This window comes from Cryptomeria japonica, chromosome 7 (genome assembly GCF_030272615.1).
Source record: "Cryptomeria japonica chromosome 7, Sugi_1.0, whole genome shotgun sequence".
Classification (NCBI taxonomy): Eukaryota; Viridiplantae; Streptophyta; class Pinopsida; order Cupressales; family Cupressaceae; genus Cryptomeria; species Cryptomeria japonica.
Genome location: NC_081411.1, coordinates 44,848,592 through 44,873,842, shown reverse-complemented (window position 1 = coordinate 44,873,842; position 25,251 = coordinate 44,848,592). Strand labels below are relative to the sequence as shown.

At 33.1% G+C, this 25,251-nt stretch overlaps 1 protein-coding gene across 1 annotated transcript; it reads left to right on the top strand.

Moving 5' to 3' along the window:
- Window positions 1–15,770: 15,770 nt before the first annotated feature.
- LOC131046493 (uncharacterized) lies at window positions 15,771–16,946 on the top strand. The gene is made up of 2 exons (XM_057980254.2): window positions 15,771–16,191; window positions 16,389–16,946. The coding sequence occupies exons 1-2, from the start codon at window positions 15,789–15,791 to the stop codon at window positions 16,745–16,747; spliced, it is 762 nt and encodes a 253-aa protein (XP_057836237.2). The 5' UTR covers window positions 15,771–15,788; the 3' UTR covers window positions 16,748–16,946.
- Window positions 16,947–25,251: the final 8,305 nt, after the last annotated feature.

Here is a 25,251-nt window from a genome sequence, read left to right as displayed (position 1 = left end):
TGCATTATCCTAAGTTAACTTAAGTAAGTGTAATAATATCCAAAATGAATATTTATTTACACCAATAGAAATGATGATCACTTTTTGAGAAGTTAAAACTACACAAGTAATGACACTTGAGAGAATTTGACCTCAATAGTAATCTTCCCATGAGGGGACTCAACAAATTTCCTCATGTTTGGAAGTATTGAAATTGTATTTTGAGACTTCAATGATTGAGCCCTAGATATCAACAATGGTTTACCTAAGGAGTCATTATAACTAGAATTCTTGGCTTTGAGATTCAATAATGTTAATTACTCTTATTTTTTGTAGGAGGTGGAGATTTAGAAGTGTGTTCAGTATTTTATTTAGAATGGGGAAACACTAGAAGGAAATCCTAGATCTTATGCTTGGAATATTGGCAATTATGGAAAAGGTCAACTGACTAAGTTTAAATAGAGGACACATTGGTTGTATCTAATTTCATTAATTTGGATATAAGATATCTCCTTTAAATCCTTGAAGATATCCTCTTCTAGGGCCAAGTTGAGAAAAAAATATTTGGTTTGAAACATATAGTAGAAGCTAGATTGGGTATTGTTAGTGTGAAAAATTCTAACATAGTAAAGGTAAACTAGGAAAATCCATTCCAATACAATTATAACTTTCTCATCAAAGACAATGAAATCTCTAGTCCAATATGAGGAGACAGATAAAGAAGAGAAAACAAATTAATGATCATGGGTGGGTGCAAGAAGTTGGGTTGCAAGTAGGGATAAGTTCATACATTGGAAACAATGCCCCTAGGAAAAGGGCCTCGTTTTGGTTTGGGGTCGCGATACCAAAAAATAGTTGGGCCCCATTATGCTTCGAGGCCTAGATTAAAATGGGGCCTTGCTTTGTTTTAGAACGAGGCCCCATGTTGTAAAAGAAATTTAATAATCAAAAACATAACAAGGCCCTGCTATTTAAAAAATTAAAACTTACCCCACCATGTGCATCAGGATTCAAGTTGGGTAAGTCCTGAAATGCCCAAACCTAATCGTTGGACTTGCAAGTGCATGGTTGGAATATGTGAGTAACAAAATGCTAACTTTTGGCATATGTTTGATGCCCATTTTATAGATTTACTAGAGATGAAATTAAAACCCATTAGAGATTACATTGTGTAGATTCTATATATATATATATATATAATATTTGGTTATTTTTTCTATTTTTTAATTAATTTGTACTAGATTTGGTTCATCAACTTGAAATATCAAGTTTTCTTATTTATTTATTAACTTTTTTGTTTTTATGTATTTTGAAAAACAAATTGTATGACATCAATCTAAACAAAATTATTTTTGATATTAATTAAAAAAAAATTTAAAAATGAAAAGTTTAGATCAAATTATGAAGGTTGTACACAAGGGGTTTTTAAAACAGCAAATACGACCAATAAAAAAATAATTAAAAAATAAATAAAAAATTACAAAAAAGGTATCCTCATCAATCTTCAGTTTGTTACATTTTTTTTTCCCAAAGGGGTTTGAAAAAAAAAAGAATAGTGTCAAAAAGTGGTGGTCATGCATGTGTATAGTATGGTCCTAAAATAGACATTTTCAAATAGTGGTTTTTAGAAATCCCTTTTGAAAGTCAATTTCTATTATCTAGGCATTGAAATAATTTACATATTTAGAAACTAGACTCCAAGTACTACATTTTATATTGCTAACATTTTTCAAGGATCAATCTCTAAGTGCTTCAAATGTTTAGGTCAAATGTGGGTAAAATTTTAAAACCACAAAAAATGCTTCCACTTTTTGGCTAAAGAGTGGACTCAACTTATTGCACACAACCTCATGTTTAAGGATTACTTTAGCATGATTAAATTCAACAAAATGAAAATGAAAAAATGATTATGGTAAAGTTTTTTATGATGTTAAGATGAAGCCCATGTGGAACCAAAACCTTGGTGACCCAATTTTTTGCATGCTTTCATTGCAACCCCTCCATGAAATATCTTATTAAAGTCTTTTAATCAATAATATGTATTTTCAAACTTGGGAATGTAAAGAATCACAAGATTGAATCTCCAATGAATTCATTTAAAACCATTCAACTTTACTAATAAATTAAAGATCAATTGATATTTTGTAATGTTCCCATTTTGAAATATGATATAATAATAGATAATAATAATAAAATTTAAATACAAAAGAATAAAAATAAAAACTAAATTATTATCATTAAAATACAAAACTAAAAAAATAAAAATTTAATTAAAATATAAAAGAATATAATTAAATATAAATAAAATTTGATTAAAGTTAATGAATGGTCAAAACTCATGAAATGATAAGTTGTGGATCCCTCAAATATGAGGTATAAAAGGGAGAAGACAACTCATTTGAAGAGGGGATAATTTGGGAATTAGAAGTGCATATCTGATTTAAATAATAAATGGAGATCTGAATGTAAAAGGTTGTGTCCCTTTCAAAGGACAAAAATAATGAAGAATAGCACTCTTCGAAATGGTGCTAATAGTGAAAGAGTTTGTGTCTTACCAAAGGGCATACATGATGAACTAGTGTGACCTCTCTCACACATTGAGAGATATAAAGGAAAACAATCAAAAGCCTTCATGGATATCACCATCCATCATATCAGATCAGATCAAAACTACTATTAGGTTATATGCAGTAAAATCCTTGTTCATGGTGGTATGCATGGGGATGTACTTAATATGTATGCTTAATATATGAAGCTTGATCATGTTCTTATGCAAAATTTAGTAGTAATATTAATACAAACTACAATATGTATGGCAGTTATACTTAATTTCATATTAATTCATAGTGCATTAAAGACCAATATATTAAACAGTCTAGTCCTCGATCTTTGCTAATGCCTACATACGGATAGGGGTTTGTGTAGGGAAAGGTGGAGTAATTCAGTCACTAAATTGGTAAATCCCAAGATGGGTATGGACATATTTGTAATGCCTTGAGGAAGAGTCGCAAGATGGACATAAACATATGTTCCTAAGAAACCTTGAGATAGCCTGCTCATAGACTATTTTCAAATGCCCTAGCATAGTAATTCCATCATCTTCCATAAGATTAGACAAAAAAGTGAGAACGAACCCTAAATTTAATTAGTTATTTATTGCATTATATATACTTCGAAACTCAATTAACCTAATTTAAGAAATAATGACGTGAAAACAGCTGAAAAGGGTAATCCCCTCTCCGTCCTGAATGTAATGGACACCAATGCAAATAACTCAAGTTGGTTCATTAACATTGGCGAGATACGTGAAAACGCATCCGGAAGAACTTGAGACGTCTGAATTCAAGAGCAACGAAGAGTGTCTTTGGTGGTTCCCAGACAGCGTCACAGTCTCTACCTTTACACTATCCACTGAACATTGTGACAGTCCGTACTTAAATATATTGTACCTCATTCAAGTAGAAAAAAACTTGCATGCACTACTTTATACCAGTCACCATTAAGGGTAGCCAAAGTATGTGTCTCATAACCACAATATGATAATTTAACATCGCATTTATCTCAATTTTTGTTTAAATTGCTTTCGTATTTATATATTGGTTATATTTAAAGAAAAATTATATAATTTTTTTAATTTATAATTAAATTATGTTTGATTTTATAATTAATATTATTATTTTAAGTTATTTTAAAAATTATATATATATATATATATATATATATATATTTCAATAAAAGGTTGAAATCAAAAAATCATTACAACTAGGCAATATTCTTACAGAAATTTGAAATATCATACGAATAAATAGTCTTTCAAAACTAGATTATGTCAAAAACATTATATTCTTTTATTATAATTTGAAACCTTTGAGAACTAGATTCTTTCAAAAATTTATATTCTTTTATTATAATTTAAAAATGATATTTAATTTTTTATGTTTAATAAGATAAAAAAAATAAACTTTAATTTGAATTGTATGCATTTTATAATTAATATTATTATCTTAAAAAGTAGTAATATTATCTTGTTTAAATGTTTTTTATGCTTAACAATCTTTTAATTTCATATTAAACTTATTTTTAATTATTTTAGATTTACATTATATTTATTATTAGTCTTTTATATAAATTATAAGTCCTTCTCAAATGTTTTTCTCCATTTAACATAAGATTCTTTTAAAATAAAATAAAATAAAAAATCATATTAGATTAAGAACCATTTATCATAATTACTAATATGGATATCTTAAATACTTTATTTGAAAGATAAATGATGAATATTAATTATAGAAATAATTTTATTTTAGTATGTAATAGATATGTCACTATTGAATGCACTTTCTAAATGTCATAAATGATAGATTTTTGTAAAAGTTATTTTGAAATGAGTTTTTATTCATGATTTTTTTCCTATCACTTCTTTTTATTTTTGTTAAAAGATTTTGTTTTACTAATTTCTAACTCAAAGGTTAACTTTAGACAACTGAAGTGATCTTCGTCAATTTTAGTGTAATAAATAAATTTTCCACTCATTGATTGGATATAAATGGAAATTAATATAATTAAATTATAGGATTATAACAAAATGCTTATAGAAATTTAAAGATTTTGACATGTGAATAATATTAAGGAACTATGAGAATCCACGCCTAAACCAAAATAAAAAAAATTAGTGTTCATTTAGGGTTAGAGTTAAATTAACTATAGGGTAAGGACTAGGGCTTCCAAATAAATTGGGTTCAATTACAATTAGAATTAGGTTTATGGTTCTACCATAAAGAGTTGGAATAGGGTAATGATAATGGTTAAAATGGTTCATTTTAGGTTGTGATCTATATAATTTTATTTTACTTTTTTTCAAAGTGTTTCAAAAGAATGTACAAAATAAAAAAGAATAATATAAACATATAATTATATAATTTAGGTTTGTTGGTCTCTGTGGCGGCACTCCCTTTGGGCACCCAGACTAACCATTTTGCAAAGGCCAGCGCTGCCTACATACTACACATGGAAAGAAAGGAAGGGCTCAGATGGGTTTGACTAGAGAGTGACTCACTTAATATTGTGAAATACATTAAGGGAAGTACAAAGCCTAGTTGTTCAAACTTAATCAAGGATTGTCTTGAAATGATTACTGGCCTGGAGGATTTCAAGATCTTGCACGTTTTCTGGGAAGGAAACAAACCGGTGGATCATGTTGCCAACTTGGCTGCACATTACGTGGTGGTTAAATGGTGGAAAGGAAGGGAAACTTACCTGAAAACTTTGTGCGACCTGGCAAGAAATGATGTTGAGATCTTTAGCCTTTCCAATGATTTTAATGATGATGATGGGATGAGAGTCGTTGGAGTGGTATTTTGAATTATTACCACTTTGAGAAGTTCTAGAACTTTCAGTCCACCCTATTTTTGTTTTTGTTTCCTCCTAGTTTTTCTTTTGGAGTATTGCTTTCTGAATTGCTCGAGCTACAGAATGGGAGGTGAAAAGAATAGGTTTGAATCCTTGACCTATGATAAGTCGTGGAAGAATAAGGAGGTTTGGGAGGAAATTTCTGATAGTGATATGGTGTCCTTTTTGGAGAGATTGCATGGTCATTCTTCCCTGGTTATGAAAAGATTTGTCAAAGGTTGGATTAAGGGTGTGATGGCCACTTTCAATGTAGAGTTTTAAGTTAATGAAAACCCGGTTGCCATTATTACTAGTCTAGATATGAAAGATAGGAAATTTTATAGAGACAGGAAGTTGAGTGAGGAGGCCATCGCTGCCTTTTATGATAAGGAAAAGGAACAACAGAGGGTTCCAAAAATGGTAGACGATGGCTACAATAGGAAAGAGTTGATTTCCCTCTAGGCTGATATAGTAGAATTCATCATGAGGTACATCACCCTTGATGGTAGATATGCTAGTATTTTCTCATATCATTTTACTATCTTAAATCATTTTAGACATGGCAGATTTATCTCCATCCTCTTCTACTTGGTTTCATCATTGGAGAATAGTTTAGTTAAACATATTGAAAACTAGGATAACCATGTGCTTCATGAAGGGATTATCATGTTGATTATGGAATATGCCAAAGCTCATGAAGTGAAACCCTCCCCCAAAGATAAAACCCACATTTCCTCCTTTAACCCTAATGTGCAGTTTGTTTCTGACATAGAGATGGATGAGGATGATAATGGTACTACCATGGACTGGCGCGACATCAAGGATTCAGAGGACCCTGAGTATAGATCAAAGAAAGAAGCGGAGCTTATGGTGACCTTAGGAACTAACAGTAGAAGGAAAACCAATCCTCCAAGGTGGGCGTCAAGTAAGTTTAAATCTAGCAGCAAGAAAATGCAAGCCTTGGAGCCCCCCACCAAAAGGAAAATGAAATTAACCAAATCAAGTGGGTCCAAAGACTTGGACCACAAAATTAGGTTGGACATCCCCATTAATGTGGATAATGAGAAACAGGGGAATGTGGATAAGGAGAATGAAGGCGACAAAAAGGAGGAGAAGGTGTTGGGAAACCTGTTTTTGGAGGAGAAGATGTTGGGAAACCTATTTTTGGAGGTCACTAGAAGTTAGGAAAACTACTGGAAGTGGGTGGATAAGGAAATTGGAACCCTGAAAGATGGGATTAAGGGAATTATTGAAACTTTCACAAAGTCCCTTGGGCCTAGTAAAACTGAGAAGATCATGAGCATGATCTAGAAGATATCTCTGGATGTTGAAACTTTGAAGGTCTTCCATGAGAACATAATTGATAAGCTGGAAGAGTATGTGAATGATATCAAGGAGAGCCTGGACAATCTGGTGGAAATCAACAGGGAGGCGATGAAAAGTAGTGCTGATGGTTTGGATAAAATCCGTTCCATGATGGCCGACTATAGATCTAGACCCATTTCTAGTGATCCTCCCTTGGGGGTAAAACAAAAAAAGAATACTTCAGAGGGTGGATAGAGTGTTGTTGGTGGGAAGAATAGCTCAGGTCCTTGCACTAGAACCAGGAGCCGAAGCTAGGACCAAGGAACCTCTAGATTCATCATAGATGATTTGGAGAAAATTAATAAGAAGATTATTCAGAAGAATACTGAATTGGTGCACTATCTCAGTTGAGTGCTTTGCCCTATTTTTTTGGCTCTATTTGTCTGTCTTTTTGGCATTTAATCTATGTGGGAGTTTTTCCCCTATTTCTCTTAGCTTTAATGTTTGGTTGGCTACTAGCCTTGGTCTGTAAAACTCTAGGTTTCAGGGCTCTGTAAAACTTGTTTATCTTTATCAAAAACAATAATAATACAATATCATAATCATTATAATATATTAATACTAATAATATTATTATATAAATTACAAAAAAATAATATAATAAGGATAATATAATAATAACAAAGTATTATTCTACTATGCTTAATAAGAAATAATTAAATTCAAATATTAATAAATATTTTCAATATGATAACTTTTTCAAACATAATATAACTATTAAAAATTCAATGATTTAATTTTTATTATTATTATTATAAAAGAAGTAATAATTGAAAGGTCCAACCTTCTTGTAATTCAAAAAAAAAATTCTTTAATAGTTCAAAATATAATTAAAAAAAAAATTGTTAGATTAGAACAAAATACTTGTAGTAACTATAAAGATTTCAAGATGTGAATAATTATAAGAGTTGAAACAAAAAGGAAAATAAAAATAATTAGTTGAAAATAATAAATTTTAAGTTACATTCGGTTTTAGAGTTATTTGCATAAGCGTTTTGGTTTAATTAATGTTCATTTAATGTTAGAGTTGAATTAAGTTTGATAAAGCATTGAGTAGAGTAATTGATTATGATTAAATTATATTCTATTTTGGATTATGGTGCAATTATATGATTGTGTGTGTGTGTGTGTTATAATCTTTAATAATATATAATAATAATCTTATGAATAATATATATATATATATATATATATATATATATATATATATATATATATATAATTACTTAATAATATAACAATAATATAATATTGTAATAATAAAATTAATATAATAATTCAAATGTCAATAATGTAAATAATAACGGGTTGTGGACTTCATTGTTGAGAGCTCTCATTGTTACACTATAAAAAACAATGTATATTTATCTAAATCACAATCAATTCTATTTGTTTATGTTCTTTATGGCAAGTCTTAAAATGATTGATTACCACTAACTATGATATTAAATAAATGATTAAATAATATTCAATGTGGTATTCATAATAAATAAATGAAACTATTACATAATGTTCAAGGTGGTATTCACATTTATTTTAAACATAGTTGTCTCTTACCATGTTAATTTTTAAATAATGCAATACATAAACATCATTATTAGGATTTGTAGCCTTTAATATATCATTCAAAGTATATTTGACTATAGGTGTAACCATTGTACCTATTTTTGGTACAAGTGCTAGTTAATTAGAAAAAAGCATAATAAGTTAGATAGATGCATTCTTAGATACTTTCCACACAATACATTACTAAATTTTCTTAGGAAAAAGTGAAAGAACTCTACACCTTGACAAAAGAATGAAAAATAATGCCAATATATTAGATGCAATCCTAGAGTGCGACTTCATTAAATAGGTCTACCAATAAGTGAAAACATGCCATAGGAAAATACATTTATTAGATGGATATACTTTGTACTTAAGCGAATACATATTTTTGGGGCTTTCATTAAATCTATGATCAATTAGGCAAATACACTATGTGAAAAGTTGAATATGTCTACATAGTAGCAAATTTTATCTATACATTAATTGTGTAAGGTACAACCAATCAAATTTCAATTCACTTCCTTTTCCCATTAGTTTCAATTCACTGTGTGGCTATCTCAAACTTAATGTTTGGTAATGTTAATTTAGCTTGCCTCCTCAATCAATCATACACATTTTGCACCATTCATCTCATATCAACTTCCTTTTTTTCACTACAACCTAAAAAAATATCTATACATTCAAACAAAACAATAAATCACGGGTCATACAAAAATACACATTATATATTATTTCTTGTTTGTTTGTTGGAATTAAACATTGTTCTTGGTCATTCAATCTGTGTATCATCGTTATACGATTGCCCTAATTTTTTTTCTACTTATTGTTATTGTTAGAGTAAAGGTATTAGTTTACTTGATTAATTAAATCATATTGATTTAATAATTAAGTCACCTTTTCTCTATTTCACTTAAGATAAATTTAGGAAGCTAAACTTAGGAATATTAATAATTAATTTATTAATTATTAATTTTTTTTAGGGTTTTCCTTTTTAGGTTTGATCTCCTTTTACAATGATTGATCCCTTTGAATTCCTTAACCAATCTAATTATTATTATTGCATATTCTTTCTCTGGGTTTTCAAAGAAATCTTTGTGTTTTGTGAATCTTCCATTGTTGTAACTAGTTATTTGCATACAGGTGTTCATTGGGTTATGTGAGGTTGTATTCTACTACTTTAAAATTGTATCAGAGCTTCAGACCTAAGGCTTTCTTGTTCTCTAGATTGGGAGATTCTACCTGTAACAGGTCTTTTGTGCAATTTAGGTTGATTTGGACCTCACCATTGAATCTAACACATGCAAAATAGTCAATATTGACCTTTTGTTTGTCAATTTTTTAATCATGGGGCTAGGTTTGTGAGGGTTTGAAGATTCAACGTTTTTTTGTGATCCAAGGGGCACCTATTTTTTGGAGCAATTTGGGCACAAAAGGACCTCGCAATTGGCTTCAGGAGGTTGATTTCATGAATTTTTTGTATATAATTCGACGAATTTGAGCATCAGAGACCTCTGAGGTAATTTTTTTTTCTTGTACAGGTCAATTTAGCTGAGGGCACACAAATTGAGGAAAAATATGGGGGTAGCTAAAAAATTTGGGCACTTTGGCACAAAACAAAGGTCGCCATTGTGCTTAGAAGACCCAAAAGCCCCTAAATCACCTACCAAATCATCAAAATCGAAGGTCAGAAATTGTTTTGGTGAGTTTTTATTAGCACACTTTACAAGGCACAAAAATCCATACAGTCCTACAACCAGTACGCGCATCAGAACCTGCATCAAAAAAATTTCAAAAAAAATCTGGTTAAAAAAAAATCATTATGCATAAATATTTTTGTTAAATAATATTTTAGGGATGCAAATTTTCTGTTTTGAAGGTTATTTTTTTTAATGAAAAAAAAAAGAGGTCAAACTTTTTGCAAGAAAAGTACCATGCATTAGTGCTGACATCAGCATGACATCATTCTAACATCAGCAGTACGGACAACATATTGGCCCCCTTTTAACCCTCTTTGTGCCCTAAAATAGGTTTGTTTGTTTTTTTCCCATAACTTGGGCATAAAATATTATTTTTTGGCAAACTAGATATCGTCGGAAAGTTGGTTTTGTCTACTTTTCGGAGTTATGGTTTTTATTACTTGGTTTTGCTCATGGTACGTTCTACATGCATTTGAAGTCAGAGGTTTTGTTTTTAGTCCTGAGCTCATATCTTTTCATCATTTCCTCTATTTTTTGTGATTCTAGCAGTGTTGGGATGGTGTTTTAGAGCTCTTCATAGCTACCCATGCACTTTTCCCCTATTTTACTCCAGGTACATTTTATTTAGTATTTTGTGTTTTCACATTCTGGTGAATTACTTCAACATATGAGATCGTGAAAGGTTCTTGTTTGCATGGGATGAATTGTTTTTGGTTTTTCTTCATGTATTTATAGCCTTTTGTCTTGTTTGAGCATTGTATACATCATTTTGTAAGCATTTTCTTTTTTGCAAACACACTAAGATAAAGTACCACTATGCCTTGCATGCTTGGGATCTTGCACATCTTGTGCCTTATTGTACTCGCAGTCCATAATAAAATGCCATGGGGGTTTGATTTTTGTCTTTGTTTTCCATCTACCTTTGTCATGTGAGTATTCCTTCCATGACATTAGCCTCATGATGTGTGTCAAGTGAGTCTTCCTTCCACGACACTAGCCTTTATATGTGTTTTTACTTTTTTTTGCACTCTCGATGTTCCTGGTTCTTTGTCATGCAATTTTTCTTAGCATTCAGTTTCAATGTACCTATCACTTGTCCCTTGTCAGCATTATGGGGGGTTTTCTCCTATTGGTTGTTGGTTCTAATCCTTCCTTGGTTCACTGGATTGAGCTATGTATTCAGTATTTGTTCCTATGTACTAGGTGGATGCAGTAGCTGGTTACCTATGCATTTCAGTGAGATGGATCATTTACCATATGGCCACTCTTTCATTCCTATTTTTGGAGGCAACCTTCCATCTTCAATTGATCGACTCTTCAAACTTTGGTGTTTTTTGCCATCTGTATCTTCGATTTTAGTCATTTACCTTTGTTTGCCATCTAATTTGAGTAGTGTTATTTGGGGGCACTCATGTAGATTATAGTCTTCTCTACCTAATCATCTTCTATTCTAGTGGAGGTTCTTCAGATCGATAGTTATTCTTCGACAGTGTTTATAGCTTCATGCTTCAGTGGTGTTCTTCATGTTCATCCTTTATTCTTTTTTTTGGGAAATTTTCTTGTTTGGAGGCTTCTTAGTCCTTAACTTGAGCTTTCATCTCTTCTTGGAGAGGAATTTTGTTCCCACAGGGTTTTCTCCTTTTTCTCCATTTTATAGAGATTTCATTGTACTTGGGTACTTCATCAAGCCTTGTTGTCGGGACCCATTTTGGCTTTCATGTATCCAATCCTTAGTTGTTTTTTAGCTTCTCCCTAACTTCTCTTAAAGGAGGGGGGGGGTGTTAGAGTAAAGGTATTAGTTTACTTGATTAATTAATTCATATTGATTTAATAATTAAGTCACCTTTTCTCTATTTTACTTAAGCTAAATTTAGGAAGCTAGACTTAGGAATATTAATAATTAATTTATTATTAATTATTAATTTCTTTTAGGGTTTTCCTTTTTAGGTTTGATCTCCTTTTAGTAAGATTGACCCCTCTGTATTCCTTAACCAATATGATTATTATTATTGCATATTCTTGCTGTGGGTTTTCAAAGCAATCTGTGTGTTTTGTGAATCTTCTATTGTTGTGATAGGATATTTGCATACAGGTGTTCACTAGGTTATGCAAGGTTGTATTTTACAACTTTAACAATTATGTTTAAGTTCCCTTGATTATTATCTAACATAAACATAATTAATACCTAGATATTTGGTTTCACTCATTTGGTAAAATACTCCCTTAAATATTTTTCTTATGCTCAATTTTGTGATTGTGAAATTTAGAAGGAATAATATAATCTACTTGCTTTTAATTCTTTATTATGTCCCCTACCATGTGAAACTTTTGCTATGCTTAGTTTTGTGATTGTCAAATCTAGAATGGATAATACGATCTACTTGTTTCTAATTCTTTATTATTTCCCTTCGTAATGTGAAACTAGGGTTCAATTTTGTAAAGTGATGCCATAGGTGAAGCACATTTACAAATTTGTATAAGAGATTCATTTTTTTAACTTTATATAACTACAAATTGCACACTATAGAAATTATTAACAAGGGATGATTGATTATTTCACTTACAAATTTACACCAGTTCTCCACATATCTTGTTTAGGCAACTAAATAATAAATGATAAATCATTTACTAATTTTATCCCATTGAAATCTACTTATCCATAAAACATCTAATCACATGTTCAAAAGAGAGAGTCAAGACTATAAGATGTTGGATTAGATTTATTGACCTTAAAGACCCTTCGATCAACAATATGCTTGATAATACTCCTTGGTACATCCATATGTTTCTTCTATGAGGAAACAATATATATTTCATAGAAAGGCAATATCTGGCAAAAGTAAAGCCCCACATTCAACCATGAATATGGTCCAATGAAATAAATCAATATAAAATCAATCCATTGAATTTGATGTGTCCACCATCTTTTAGTACAATAGAAGTTACATCTAAAGCTGATAACAGACATACTTTCATTAGTCAAAGTTTTTGTACACTATGTCACAAATTGGCCTTGAGCAATGATCTCATGATAAATACTTCTAGCACCTTGTTAAAATGTATGCACTCAAAAATTAAGCCACCACAAATTAAAAATTCTATTAAAATAGTAGGCTTAGGTATGATATCTTTAGAATATTTGGTGTCTACTTCCCTTGAACGAGGAATACGTCAGATGTAACCCCTGTCATACATCAAGAACAAGAAAAAAATGCAATAGCTTGATATCCTTCATGTCAAACTCGAAGGCCAACTTACATTATGAAATGAGTTTTCATTGCTACCTATACCAATACAAACTATATCATGAGACAACTGTAGACAAAGGATCACTATCCATTGCATGGACTAACAACCAATTATATCATATTATTCATGTAATGGAATGTGTCTATGTAATGTCCCTTGTAGTGTTTTAACTAAATATGCAAGGGAAACCTGTCTTTCAATCCATGTGCTATGCAACTTTGGTTGTTTTGTGTGTTATGATGATGAATGTCTCATTAATTTTAGTTTATTATGAAGAACATCCAACACTAATTCCTCATGAAAGAACAACTACAAATGACTTGCAACGAAAGGTATGATAACTATGAAATGCATAGACAACTACCTAGATATGTAACCTAACAATTTTTGCTCTCAAATATGGACAACTACTAACTGGCATAATGACAAACAGTTGCCACACATCCTCAGAAAAAAGTTATACAAGATGCAGCCAATACTCCAACCTTATTTCATATGATATCCCAATAGGACATTACAATGATAGTGTCAAACACATGGACTGATATCATCTAACCATTTCAGACTTCTGAGGACAAGTGGCATTCCAAATCCAATACACACCAAACTGAAAACCTACAAAGAAATCTATTTGCAAATGAACCTGGGATAAGGCATCTGAAGAAGCAAGCAATATCAAGGTCAATGGTGCCTCCAATGTGATAGATTGACCTCCTCCAGGGATCGCCCCTATTGTTGCACTGAGCTCTCATATATTGATGATTGGCTGGCTGCAAGTCCTTAATTCTAAATTAATCGCTCTTCTTTGGCAAGTGTGGCGCTATCCTACAAACTGAGTTTCAATGCTAATTAGAAGACTTATGAGTAAAATAAAAGTTGAGGTTGCCTGCAACAATTTTCTATCTGAGTCTGATATAGCTTTGAAAACTCCTCAAAATGAACCCCAAATTGTCTACAAATGAATTGCCTCACTCCACAAAAGATATCGTTGTATTCACATCCATGAAATGATGCATTACCAATGGACTATGAGCAAAATCGTGATGGAAGAGGGTCTGATGCAATGTCTCTTCAGATTTGATCACCTACAAATAACACAACACTCCCCCAAATACTTCAAGGAAATTCGGCTAGCTTCACCAAATGTGTAAACCCAAGTATCATCATTTATTCACCCCAAAGCTATAGTCTTTAACAAGAATCGTACTCCATCAATCTGATATAAAACCTCAATTAGCTCAATATGAAGAACTAAATGGTTCTCACTCTCAAGGCAACCCTTCGGAGGATCTCTCACCTCCTCAGTTATGCAGATCGAAGGGAGATATCATTCCCTAAGGCCAAATCTGTGGACAATCCTTGGCTCCACAACCACAACACAAGAGAAGATAACAAACAACTCCAGGCCAAAATCCAAAAATCGGGGACATTACAGTCTATTTAGATTCTTCATAAGAATCTGATTATTCCAGATAGAATGGAGAAATTCAACAAGAATTGAAAACTTGTTGAATAACTTTTATATCTAATTATATGATATAATGATTATTTGTACAAATCAAAATTCATTGGCATGACTGACAATATAACGCAATTTGTATAGTTGAGGTAAGTCACTTGTCATGGTTTCAATGATTTTTTATATGAATTTATACTTGGCCAGATCATTTCTTTGTTGTGTTATATTCTCTTTCCAAAATCTAGCTTGACAATAGACAAGTAGAAAATATCATCAAATACTTTGAGTTATGTCATATTGTGTAGCTTCTACTCTTGTATGCTTTTTGTCCATCATGTTTTGTTGATTGAAGGCTTGTTTCTTGTAATCTAGACCTAGCTTCAATTTATTCCAATCTATACTACAAAAAGAAAAAACAAATAACAAGTATGTTTTGATAATGCATAATGCTAATAAAATTAACTTCAAGATTTTATAAATAACTTTTATTAACAAAAACATATCGATAAAAATTAATTATCAAAACATCTATAGATTTAAATTATTATATAACCAGTTATGTTTTGTTGATTGAAGGCTTGTTTCTTACAATCTAGGTAACTTCAATTCATTCCAATCTATACTACAAAAAGAAAAAAACAAATAACAAGTATGTTTTAGTAATGCATAATATCAATAAAATTGACTTCGAGCTTTCATCTATAACTCTTATTTACAAATAGTATCGATAAAAACTAATTATCAAAACATGTATAAATTTAAATTATTATATAATCAGTTATATAATATTAAAATATATTTACATTCTAACCTTTAATTACCTATTGGCTTGACTATTGCACCTAGGAGTTTAATTACGTTCATGCATCGAATGTTCTAGATAGAGGGGGTACACCAAACATTGTCTTGGCGTGACATAAGATGCGTCTAAATGCAAAATGACTGATGAGTTTTCTCGCAGGTGTTTATCATTGAGTCGTATAATCCTGGCTTTTGTAATTCTTTCCACAACCGTGTTTGACCAGAAAAACACCGTGATTTATTGCAATAAATATACATCTTATTCAGGTGTCGCAACACTAATATCTTGATTACAGTTCAACATGGCTCTCGCAGCTCTGTCCACGGCCTTCTCGTTCCTGAAAGCAGCGATGAACAAGAAGGAGCTCCTTGCGACGGGTCAAGCAGGGGACGGGCGAGAGAAAGCTCTGCTCGACCATGTCCTCACAACAGCTGAAAAGGGCAATCCCCTTTCCGTCTTAAATGTAATGGACGCTTATGCAAAGACCTCTAGCTGGTTCATGAACATTGGTGACGACAAGGGGCCCATTTTAGATAAGGCCCTTGAGAAATATAGTCCAAGGATAGTTCTTGAGCTCGGGACATTCTGCGGGTATTCCGCTGTGAGGATTGCTTCGCAGTTGCACAAGGAGGGCAGTAAGCTTCTCACACTCGAGATGAACCCAGATAACTGCAAGATCGCCAGGCAAATCATAGAGCACGCAGGTGCTACATTTAATTTACATAATTGTGCATATAAATGCATGAAGTTTTAAAAGTTCATCATAATAGGATTGATTTTTGTTTAATTTTATAGATTTTTCTGTTTCCTATTTAACTCTGATGATAGATCATGGAAATTATCTGAACATCGAATACTAAATCACATTGAATCTGATATTTGAATTGTCTCTGTTTGACAGGGCTATCATCCAAAGTGGTTGTGGTGGAAGGGAAGTTCAACGAGCGTTTTGAACTAGCCAAGAAATTTCTGGAGGAGATGAATTCCCGTCATTTTGATTTCGTTTTCATTGACCACTGGAAAGACCGCTATATGCCAGACTATCTTATCTTGAAGGAAAATTCTATGCTGGGCAATGGCAGCGGAGTATGTGCAGACAATATGGGGGCTATCATGGGACCCGCCGACTTCAGGAAATATGTGAAAACGCATCCAGAAGAACTTGAGACGTCTGAATTCAAAAGCAATGCTGAGTACCTATGGTGGTTCCCAGACAGCGTCACTGTTTCTACCTTTAATCTACCAAGTTTTAGTAAATAATTCATTACGGTCCACACTTTATGTATTGTGTTTGTCCTTAACAAACATGAAGTGCGACCTACTTTTTAAGGCTGGCAATGGAAAGGGACTTGCCATCGTAAAATCAAACATGAAGTGCAACTTTGGTGGTTGGTGTAATGTGAAAGCAAAGTTTATGTTATAGGTAATTTAGTTCAAATTTTTCAGGGAAGAACACTAGCAGCAGTGCACGTTCTAATAACCTTGTACTATTTGTGAGTTCAATTCTTTGATTACTAACTTTAAATAAATTACAAAAAATAACAATTAAAATCTCATTAATAAATTTCACATGTACTAATAGCCCATCACTTTTTAGCTTCATAATTGACTTATTTATGCATTACTACTAGGAAATTTATGCACAACTATAGGTTCACTTTTACACAAGTATTCGCAATTTAAGTACATGATTATTGGGGCATCTTTAAGTAGGTATTAGGGAGCACTTTGAAATGTGTACTTTTGATTACGTGTGCGAATGGATCCCATAGCGTGCATCATTACTACCTAGAAGCCAGAACAATAACTATAATTGTGTCTCATTACAACCAAAAAGATAAAACAATCTCCATAAGTAGTTAAGTCACATACAAAGACAACAATTTTTTTTTGTTGAAATCCGATCAACCATTTAGGATCTGTGGGTACACAAAGTTAGCTATAATAGCTACTGATACGCTTCGCTTACAATACCAATTTAAAAAAAACTGCCTTTTAGTTTAAAATGACTAACTGTTTCAACAAAAATAATTGTACTTTAGTATGTTGAGGACCTCTTTATAAAGTTAGACATTAATACTTCTTATAAAAGAAAAAGCTCTACTAATTTAAAAGAAGAAACATACTATAGCACATTATTGAAGAAATAGACTATTCACCACTTTATGATTATCTTGGAGATTTGTTAGTTGTTAAAATATAAGTATAAGGGAATTTAGATAAATTGATTATTTAAAGATGGAGTGAGGGTTATATTTAAATATTGTTCAATTCAACAATAGTCATAAGTTAATTTTGATCAATAAATTTAAGATAAATGTTTACCACTTTTTTACATTGATAACGTGTAAATTAGATAGGGATTATTCGACATTTGAACTACAGTATTCTTAAGTGGACTATTGAATATGTCTCCCCTTTCATCCTATTTCATGTGATGTGATCTTTTTAAAATTTATAATTATATTTTATTGTAAAATACTTAAATGCATCCATACTTATATATGCAAATGCATGTCAACACACCTCCAAATGACGCCATGCACCTACATGGATGCATAGGTACCTACATTAAATGGGATCCACATGTCAATTTTTTTTAATCTCTATTTTGAAATCTTACATTAGCATAATCTATTATGTGATAATCATGTCATAATTAATCATATTTATTTTACAACCAATGTAGAAAGCCATCAATTTAGCTTCATTGTGGGGTCATGTTTGGAACAATTGAAATTCTACTTTTAGACTTCAATGATTGGGTTGAAGATCCTAATGATGGTTTGGCTAAGGGACCATTACATTTAGGATTCTTGGCTTTGACACTCAATAATGTAGATCACCCTTCTTTTTCATAGGTAGGGATCTAAAAGTTGGTTGAGTGTTGTCCTTAGAATCGAGAAACACTAGAGTGGAATCCTAGATTTTATGCTTAGAATATTGACATTTATAAAAAAAAATTGACCAACTTTGAATAGAGGACACATCGGATATATCTCATTTGATTTATTTGAATAAAAACTATTTCCATGAAATCTTTGAAGATATCCACTTCTGAGCAAACCCTCTTCTAGAGTCAACTCAAGAAAAACATGTTTGGTTTGACACACATAATATAACCTACAGAGACTCTTATTTGTGTCAAAAAAATTTAGTTCATAGAAAGATAATCTAACAAAATCCATTGAAATAAGAACAAGCATAACTTTCACATAAAAGACAATGAAATCTCTAGTCCAAGATGAAAAGATTAATAAAGAAGAGAAAACAAATTAAGAGTAATGTTTAATGAGGGCTTTAGCATGAATAGATTTAATAAAATGAAAAAGAGAAAAAAAAACTAATTTCATTAAAAAAAATGGTGAATCCCATGTGAAATCAAAACCTTAATGACCCAGTTTTTTAACATGTTCTTATAAAGACCCTTCAAGCAAAATATCATTTTAAAATTTTCTAATCAATAACAATACTATGAAATATCCCTCGTAGACTAATTTACAACCATTCATTTGGAGAGAAACCTATAAATACAAAAACAATTGGATGGACATGAAGGGACTGTTACATGAAACATTACCTTGGTGTGACACAAGACGCATGGGAAATGCACAAGGGCTTTAATGATTTTTTATTTTCAAATGATAATCATCGTGTCATAAAAAAGTCGACACATGGTTTCATGAAAAAGTTGACAATGACGGCTTGCCTAACCCTATCTTGAAGGGTCATTGATAAGGGAGATGCAGGTCATGGTTGATCACATAAATCCAAAGCAAGGATCCGAACACTGATATCTTCACTACAATCCAACATGGCTCTCATAGCTCTGTCCATGACATTTTCCTTCCTGAAAGCAATGATGAACATGAAAGAGCTCGTTGCAACAGGTCAAGCAGGGGACGGCCGAGACAAAGCTTTGCTTGATCATCTCGTCAAAATAGTTGAAAAGTGTTGGACGTGAAGTCTAACGGACTCCTTCTCTTTGCCGTCAAATCTTTTGGCCTTTCAATTTCTGATGTAAAGATCTCTAAAGAGCTGGTTGAATATCTTTTTTCAGTGTGTATTTTGGAAGTTGCTTGCAGCTGTGTATGTAAACCAGAATTGGTCATCAATATAATTGATTCCCCTACTTTGAGTGTGGATGTAGGTAATCTGTCAAACCACGATAAATTGTGTGTTTCTTTTGTCCCTGTCTATCAATTCTTTGTTTAACTTCTGCTCTTATAATTCGCTTTAATATCCTAACAATTGGTATCAGAGCGAAGTTAGATCAATGTTAAGATTTTGGTGGTTAAAGTTCTGGAATCATGAAAGAAGTGAAGATAGAGAAGTTATCAGGTCAGAACTTTGAGTTATGGAAGGTGCAGATGGAGTCCTTGCTGATAAAGCAAGACCTTTCACTTGCACTTGAAGGGAAAGCAAAGAAGCCAACTATGATGGCTGATGAAGAATGGGAAAAATTAGACAAGAAGGCAAGAGTGACAATTTTTCTCTCGATGTCCAACAATGTTCTCTTCAATGTCATGGGTGAAGCAACAATGAAAGATGTATGGGATAAATTAATAACCATGTATGAAATGGCGTCGGCTGCAAATAAAGTGTTTATCATGAAGTGATTGTACAAGATTAAGATGAAGGAAGGTTGCGTGATGGAAAATCACATAAATGAATTTAATACATTGATCAATCAAGTAACTTCGGTGGGGATGACACAAGACGATGAAAGAAAGGTTGTCCTTTTATTATTCTCTTTACCAAGTGGCTAGGATGGGGTTGTAACAACCGTTAGCACATTGATATCTAGTAAAAATAAGTTAGTTTTTAATGATGTAGCAGCTACTCTTCTCAGTGAGGATTTGAGAAGACAAATGAAGAACCTTCATCCGGTGAAGCCTTAACGATGGTAAGCACCGAAAATAGAGGTAGGAGCCATAATATAGGCATAATTAATTATCATAGGTGATCAAAACCAGCAAGGAGATCGAAATCTAGAAACAGAAACGGTGATTGTTGGTTTTGTGGCAAATCTAGTCATGTAAAGAAGGATTGTAGAAACTACAAAAGGGCACAAGAGAAGGTGCAGAACATCGAAGCAAATATTCTGTACGACAAGGATGATAGTGTACTTATCCTTTCAACAACTGACACTACTCTGGATTCATGGGTACTTGATTTTGGTGCCTCCCATCATGCTACCTCATGCCTTGAAGTGTTCATTAACTACAAAGAAGGTCACTTTGGAAATGTTTTCTTAGGAGATAACAAAGCTTGCGAAATTACAGGCAAGGGTGATGTGTTGCTACCATTAGAAGGTGGTAAAACATGGCTTCTCAAACATGTTCGCCATCTCCCACAATTGAAACGAAACTTGATATCCATTGGGCAGCTCTTCAATCAAGGTCTTAATGTGAATTTTCTTTTGGATATTTGGAAGGTAACTCGTGGTACCATGTTGATTTCAAATGGCAATAAATTGGGTAGTCTCTATATATTTAGGCCTCATGGTGAAGTGGGAGCTACAATGGTGGTTGAAGACAACAAAGAGGATCTTTGGCATCAAAGGCTTGGGCATATTAGCAAGAAAGGGCTCCATGTTATGCACACAAGGAATTAGCTTCTAGGTCTCAAACTTGTAGATTTAGCCTTTTGTGAACATTGTCTTTATGGCAAACAAAAGCAAGTCAGTTTTTGAAAGGTGGGCATGATACGAAGACAAAACCGCTAGAGATTGTATATTTGGATGTTTTTGGGCCTACCAAGGTAACCTCCATTGGAGGAGCTAACTATTTTGTCACCTTTCTTGACGATTGTACAAGAAAAGTATGGATTTACATGCTCTCTAGGAAATTTGAAGTTTTTTCAAAATTTAAAATTTTTAAGGCTTTAGTTGAAAATCATATTGGGCATAAGATCAAGTGTATACAAACAGATAATGGTGGAGAATTTTGTTCACAAGAATTTGATGGTTTTTGAGATGATAATGAGATTCAAAGGATTCAGGTTGTTCCTTTCACTCCTCAAGAAAATGGTGCAATCGAGAAGATGAACAGGACAATCCTTGAAAAGGCAAGATGTATGTTATCAAATGTAGGTCTAGGTAATTGTTTTTGGGCAGAATCTTGCAACACAACAGTATACCTGATCAATTGAAGTCCCTCATCTAAATTAGACTTTGGTATTCTAGAAGAGGAATGGCAAGGGAAGAGGATTTCTCTCTCGCATCTTCATGTGTTTGGATGTGAAGCCTTCTCTCATATAACCAAGGAAACAATAGCTAAATTCGATCTTGTTAGGGGTCAATAACACATGTTAGTAGGGATGATAGATATAATTGTGTTTATGTTTATGTTGAGTTGCCGAGAGGTTCCCGTCGGGTAGTTGGAAGTTGGTGATAGTTGGAAACCTGGCCAACTGTCGAGTCTATATATGGTTTGGATGGAACCTCTGATGAATAATGATGAACAGTAAATACACAACAGATACTGAGAGGGGTGGGGGTGAATCAGTATAGACAAAAACTTCTCCAACAAGTTAAACTACTAAGACTGCACTAAATGGTAAACAATATCACCACTCTAAATCAAGGCACTACCGGTAAAACATAGTATGACCGTGAAAGACATAAACTAGTAACATCTAGATCATCTCAAAACCTAATATCTCAACTCAAATTTACCCATATTCTTAAGAAAGTAAAACATTATAAATACAATGACCATTAGATCAGCTTACATTACCGCTTAACAGAAAACACTAACACATCACATGAAAAAGCATCACACATAACACACTGATTTTTTCACGTGGAAACCCAACTGGAAAAAACCATGGTGGGGATGAATACCCACAAGTTGTTCTTGAACTCTTCAAAAGTCCACTTTGTTAGGAGCCTAGTCCAGTTAAAGACTTTACAACAGGTTCTTCTAGGAACTGATCTTGCTAGGAATCACCCAGTCAAGGGATGGCTAAATACCCAGTTAGAGGTTAAAACCCTGTTAAAGGTTACCTTGTTAGAGGATTTGAAGAGCTCAATGATTTTGAGTCACCCTGTTAAAGGATTTACAAAAATCCTGTTAAAGCTAACCGCTAAAGGGATTTTCCATCTGCTGGAATGGTTAGAAGTCAACAAGTAATATACTGATCTGATAACAGCACTTAATGCCAAGGTAGATCCACTTCATTTCCTTTACATTTGCAATCACACACTATAGATCTCTACTCACTTCTCCGATCAGGCAAGAATCACTTCACATACATTCATTTTCCAACAATTTCAAATGAGAATCATCATCGACCTTATAGACAACAATTAGGTCAATGGCCAAAACCTAAAACCCTGAGCATCTAGGTTAATAATACAGTTGGTCCAATCCTAACCGTTTAAACACATTACATAGGGTAAAACAATCTTGAACAAATCTCAAGACGTTCTCCATCGTCTGTTCTTCGCCGCTTCTGGAAGCTTGATAGCCCATCACGCGCTCTCCACCTTTACTTAGATTTTGTACATTCCCGAGGTAGATAGAATCAATATTTTTCATGCAAGATCCTCAAGGAAATTCTTCACGTGCACAATCCTTACATGGAAACACGATCTAATCTTCATTTCAATGCTAACTCATCGCAGGATCTCGTCGGTTGAATCACAGAGACTTTAAATGCATTAACTGGAAACCCTGAAGCTGAGACTACCAACCGGTAGTCATATCAAATGAAACCCCGATACAATCTTTGCATATACCAGTTCACACTTCAACATATCGGTTCATCTTTTTGCATATACCGGTTCATATCGTCATATTGGTTCACTTCATACCATCATACCGGTTCTCTTGCCAGTTTGATTACTTCAATATACCTATTCATACTTCAACATATTGACATCAATGACAACATACAATCATACCATGTCATCAAACACTACACATATGCCAACAATCTCCCCCTTTGGCATTGATGGCAATACACAAATATATCTCTACATCTTCTTCCATATAATATGTCTTCAATACTACAGATATCTTCTCTGCTTCATATCTTCTCCCCCTTTGACAACAATGTCAAAGTGGAGGCATAAACATCCATGATCTACTATGCTTCTCCCCTTGAGGAGTAGCATCCTTCAACACATCAATCCTGAAAAGATTTGGTAATGCAATACCTAGTTGATGTGGAGCACATACCTTTAGTTCACCTCTTGAAGGGGTAGCACCCCTAATTCACCTCTTAAATAGGTAAATGTAGCCTTCAGTAGAGGCTTGGTGAATATATCTACTAACTACTCTTTACTGGAAACATGTTCCAGTACAACCTCTTTGTTCTGAACTTTCTCCCTTGAGAAATGATACTTGAGCTCAAAGTGCTTGGTTCTAGCATGCAATACCGGATTCTTGGAAATATTAATTGCACTTGTGTTATCACAAAATATACTCACCGGTTCAGATATAGGGACTTTGAAACCACTTAATACATGCTTCATCCAAATTGTCTGAGTGCAGTTCATAAATGCTGCTACATATTTTGCTTCTGTTGTAGACTGAGAGATACAACCCTGTTTCTTTCTCATCCATGAGAGTAGTCTACCACCGAGAAAGAATGCACCACCGCTTGTGCTCTTATGGTCATCCACATTACCAGCCCAATCAACATCAGTAAACACTTTGAGATTAAAATCATTATTGTATGGATACCACAATCCATAATCTATAGTTCCCTTCAGATATCTAAGAATCCGCTTGACTGCTACCAAGTGGGATTCTCTTGGACTTTTCTAAAAACGTGCAGCAATGCCCACTGCATGTGCAATGTTCGATCTATTGTGTACTACATAATGAAACTTACCAATCATTGACCAGTATTCCTTCTCATTCACCAACGTTGAGTCATCTTCTTTAGACAATTTACAACTGGTCATCATCGGTGTACCAACCAGTTTGTTGTCTTCCATGCCAAAGGTCTTCAACACCTCTTTGACATACTTGGACTGAGTGATAAAGATACCATCTTTCATTTGTTGAATCTGTAGTCCAATGAAAAACTTAATCTCTTTGATTAGTGACATCTCAAATTCCTTCTTCATTTCATTTGCAAATGCATAGCTCATCTTGTCATCTCCACCAAAAATTATGTCATCAACAAACACTTCACAGATCATAATCTGATCTCCTTCTGACTTCAGATAGACATTGCTATCTTCACTTGTTCTTTCAAATCCAATCTTCACAAGATGGGAGTGTAAACGTTCATACCATGCTCCAGGTGCTTGATTCAATCCATACAAGGCTTTATGTAGCCTACACACCATATCACTATCTTCTGATAGGGAAAACCCATTTGGTTGCTCTATATACACTTCCTCTTCAAGTAATCCATTCAGGAATGTAGATTTTACATCCATCTGATACACTTTGAATCTCTTGAAGGTTGCATATGCAAGTAGCATTCGAACTCCTTCCAATCTAGCTACTGGAGCAAAGTTTTTTCCAAAGCCTTATCCTTCTTCTTGAGCATATCCCTTACATACCAATCTTGCTTTGTTTCTTACCAATGTGCCATCTTCATTCAGCTTATTTCTAAAAACCCATTCGGTGCCAATAACATTTTTGTGCTCAAGTTTGGGTACTAAAGACCATGTGCCATTCTTTTATATCTAGTCAAGTTCCTCTTCCATAGCCTTAATACAATCTTCATCTTTGTGTGCCTCTTTAAATGTTTTGGGCTCAAATTTAGAAATCATGCAAGAATTCTCTCTGACCTTTCTT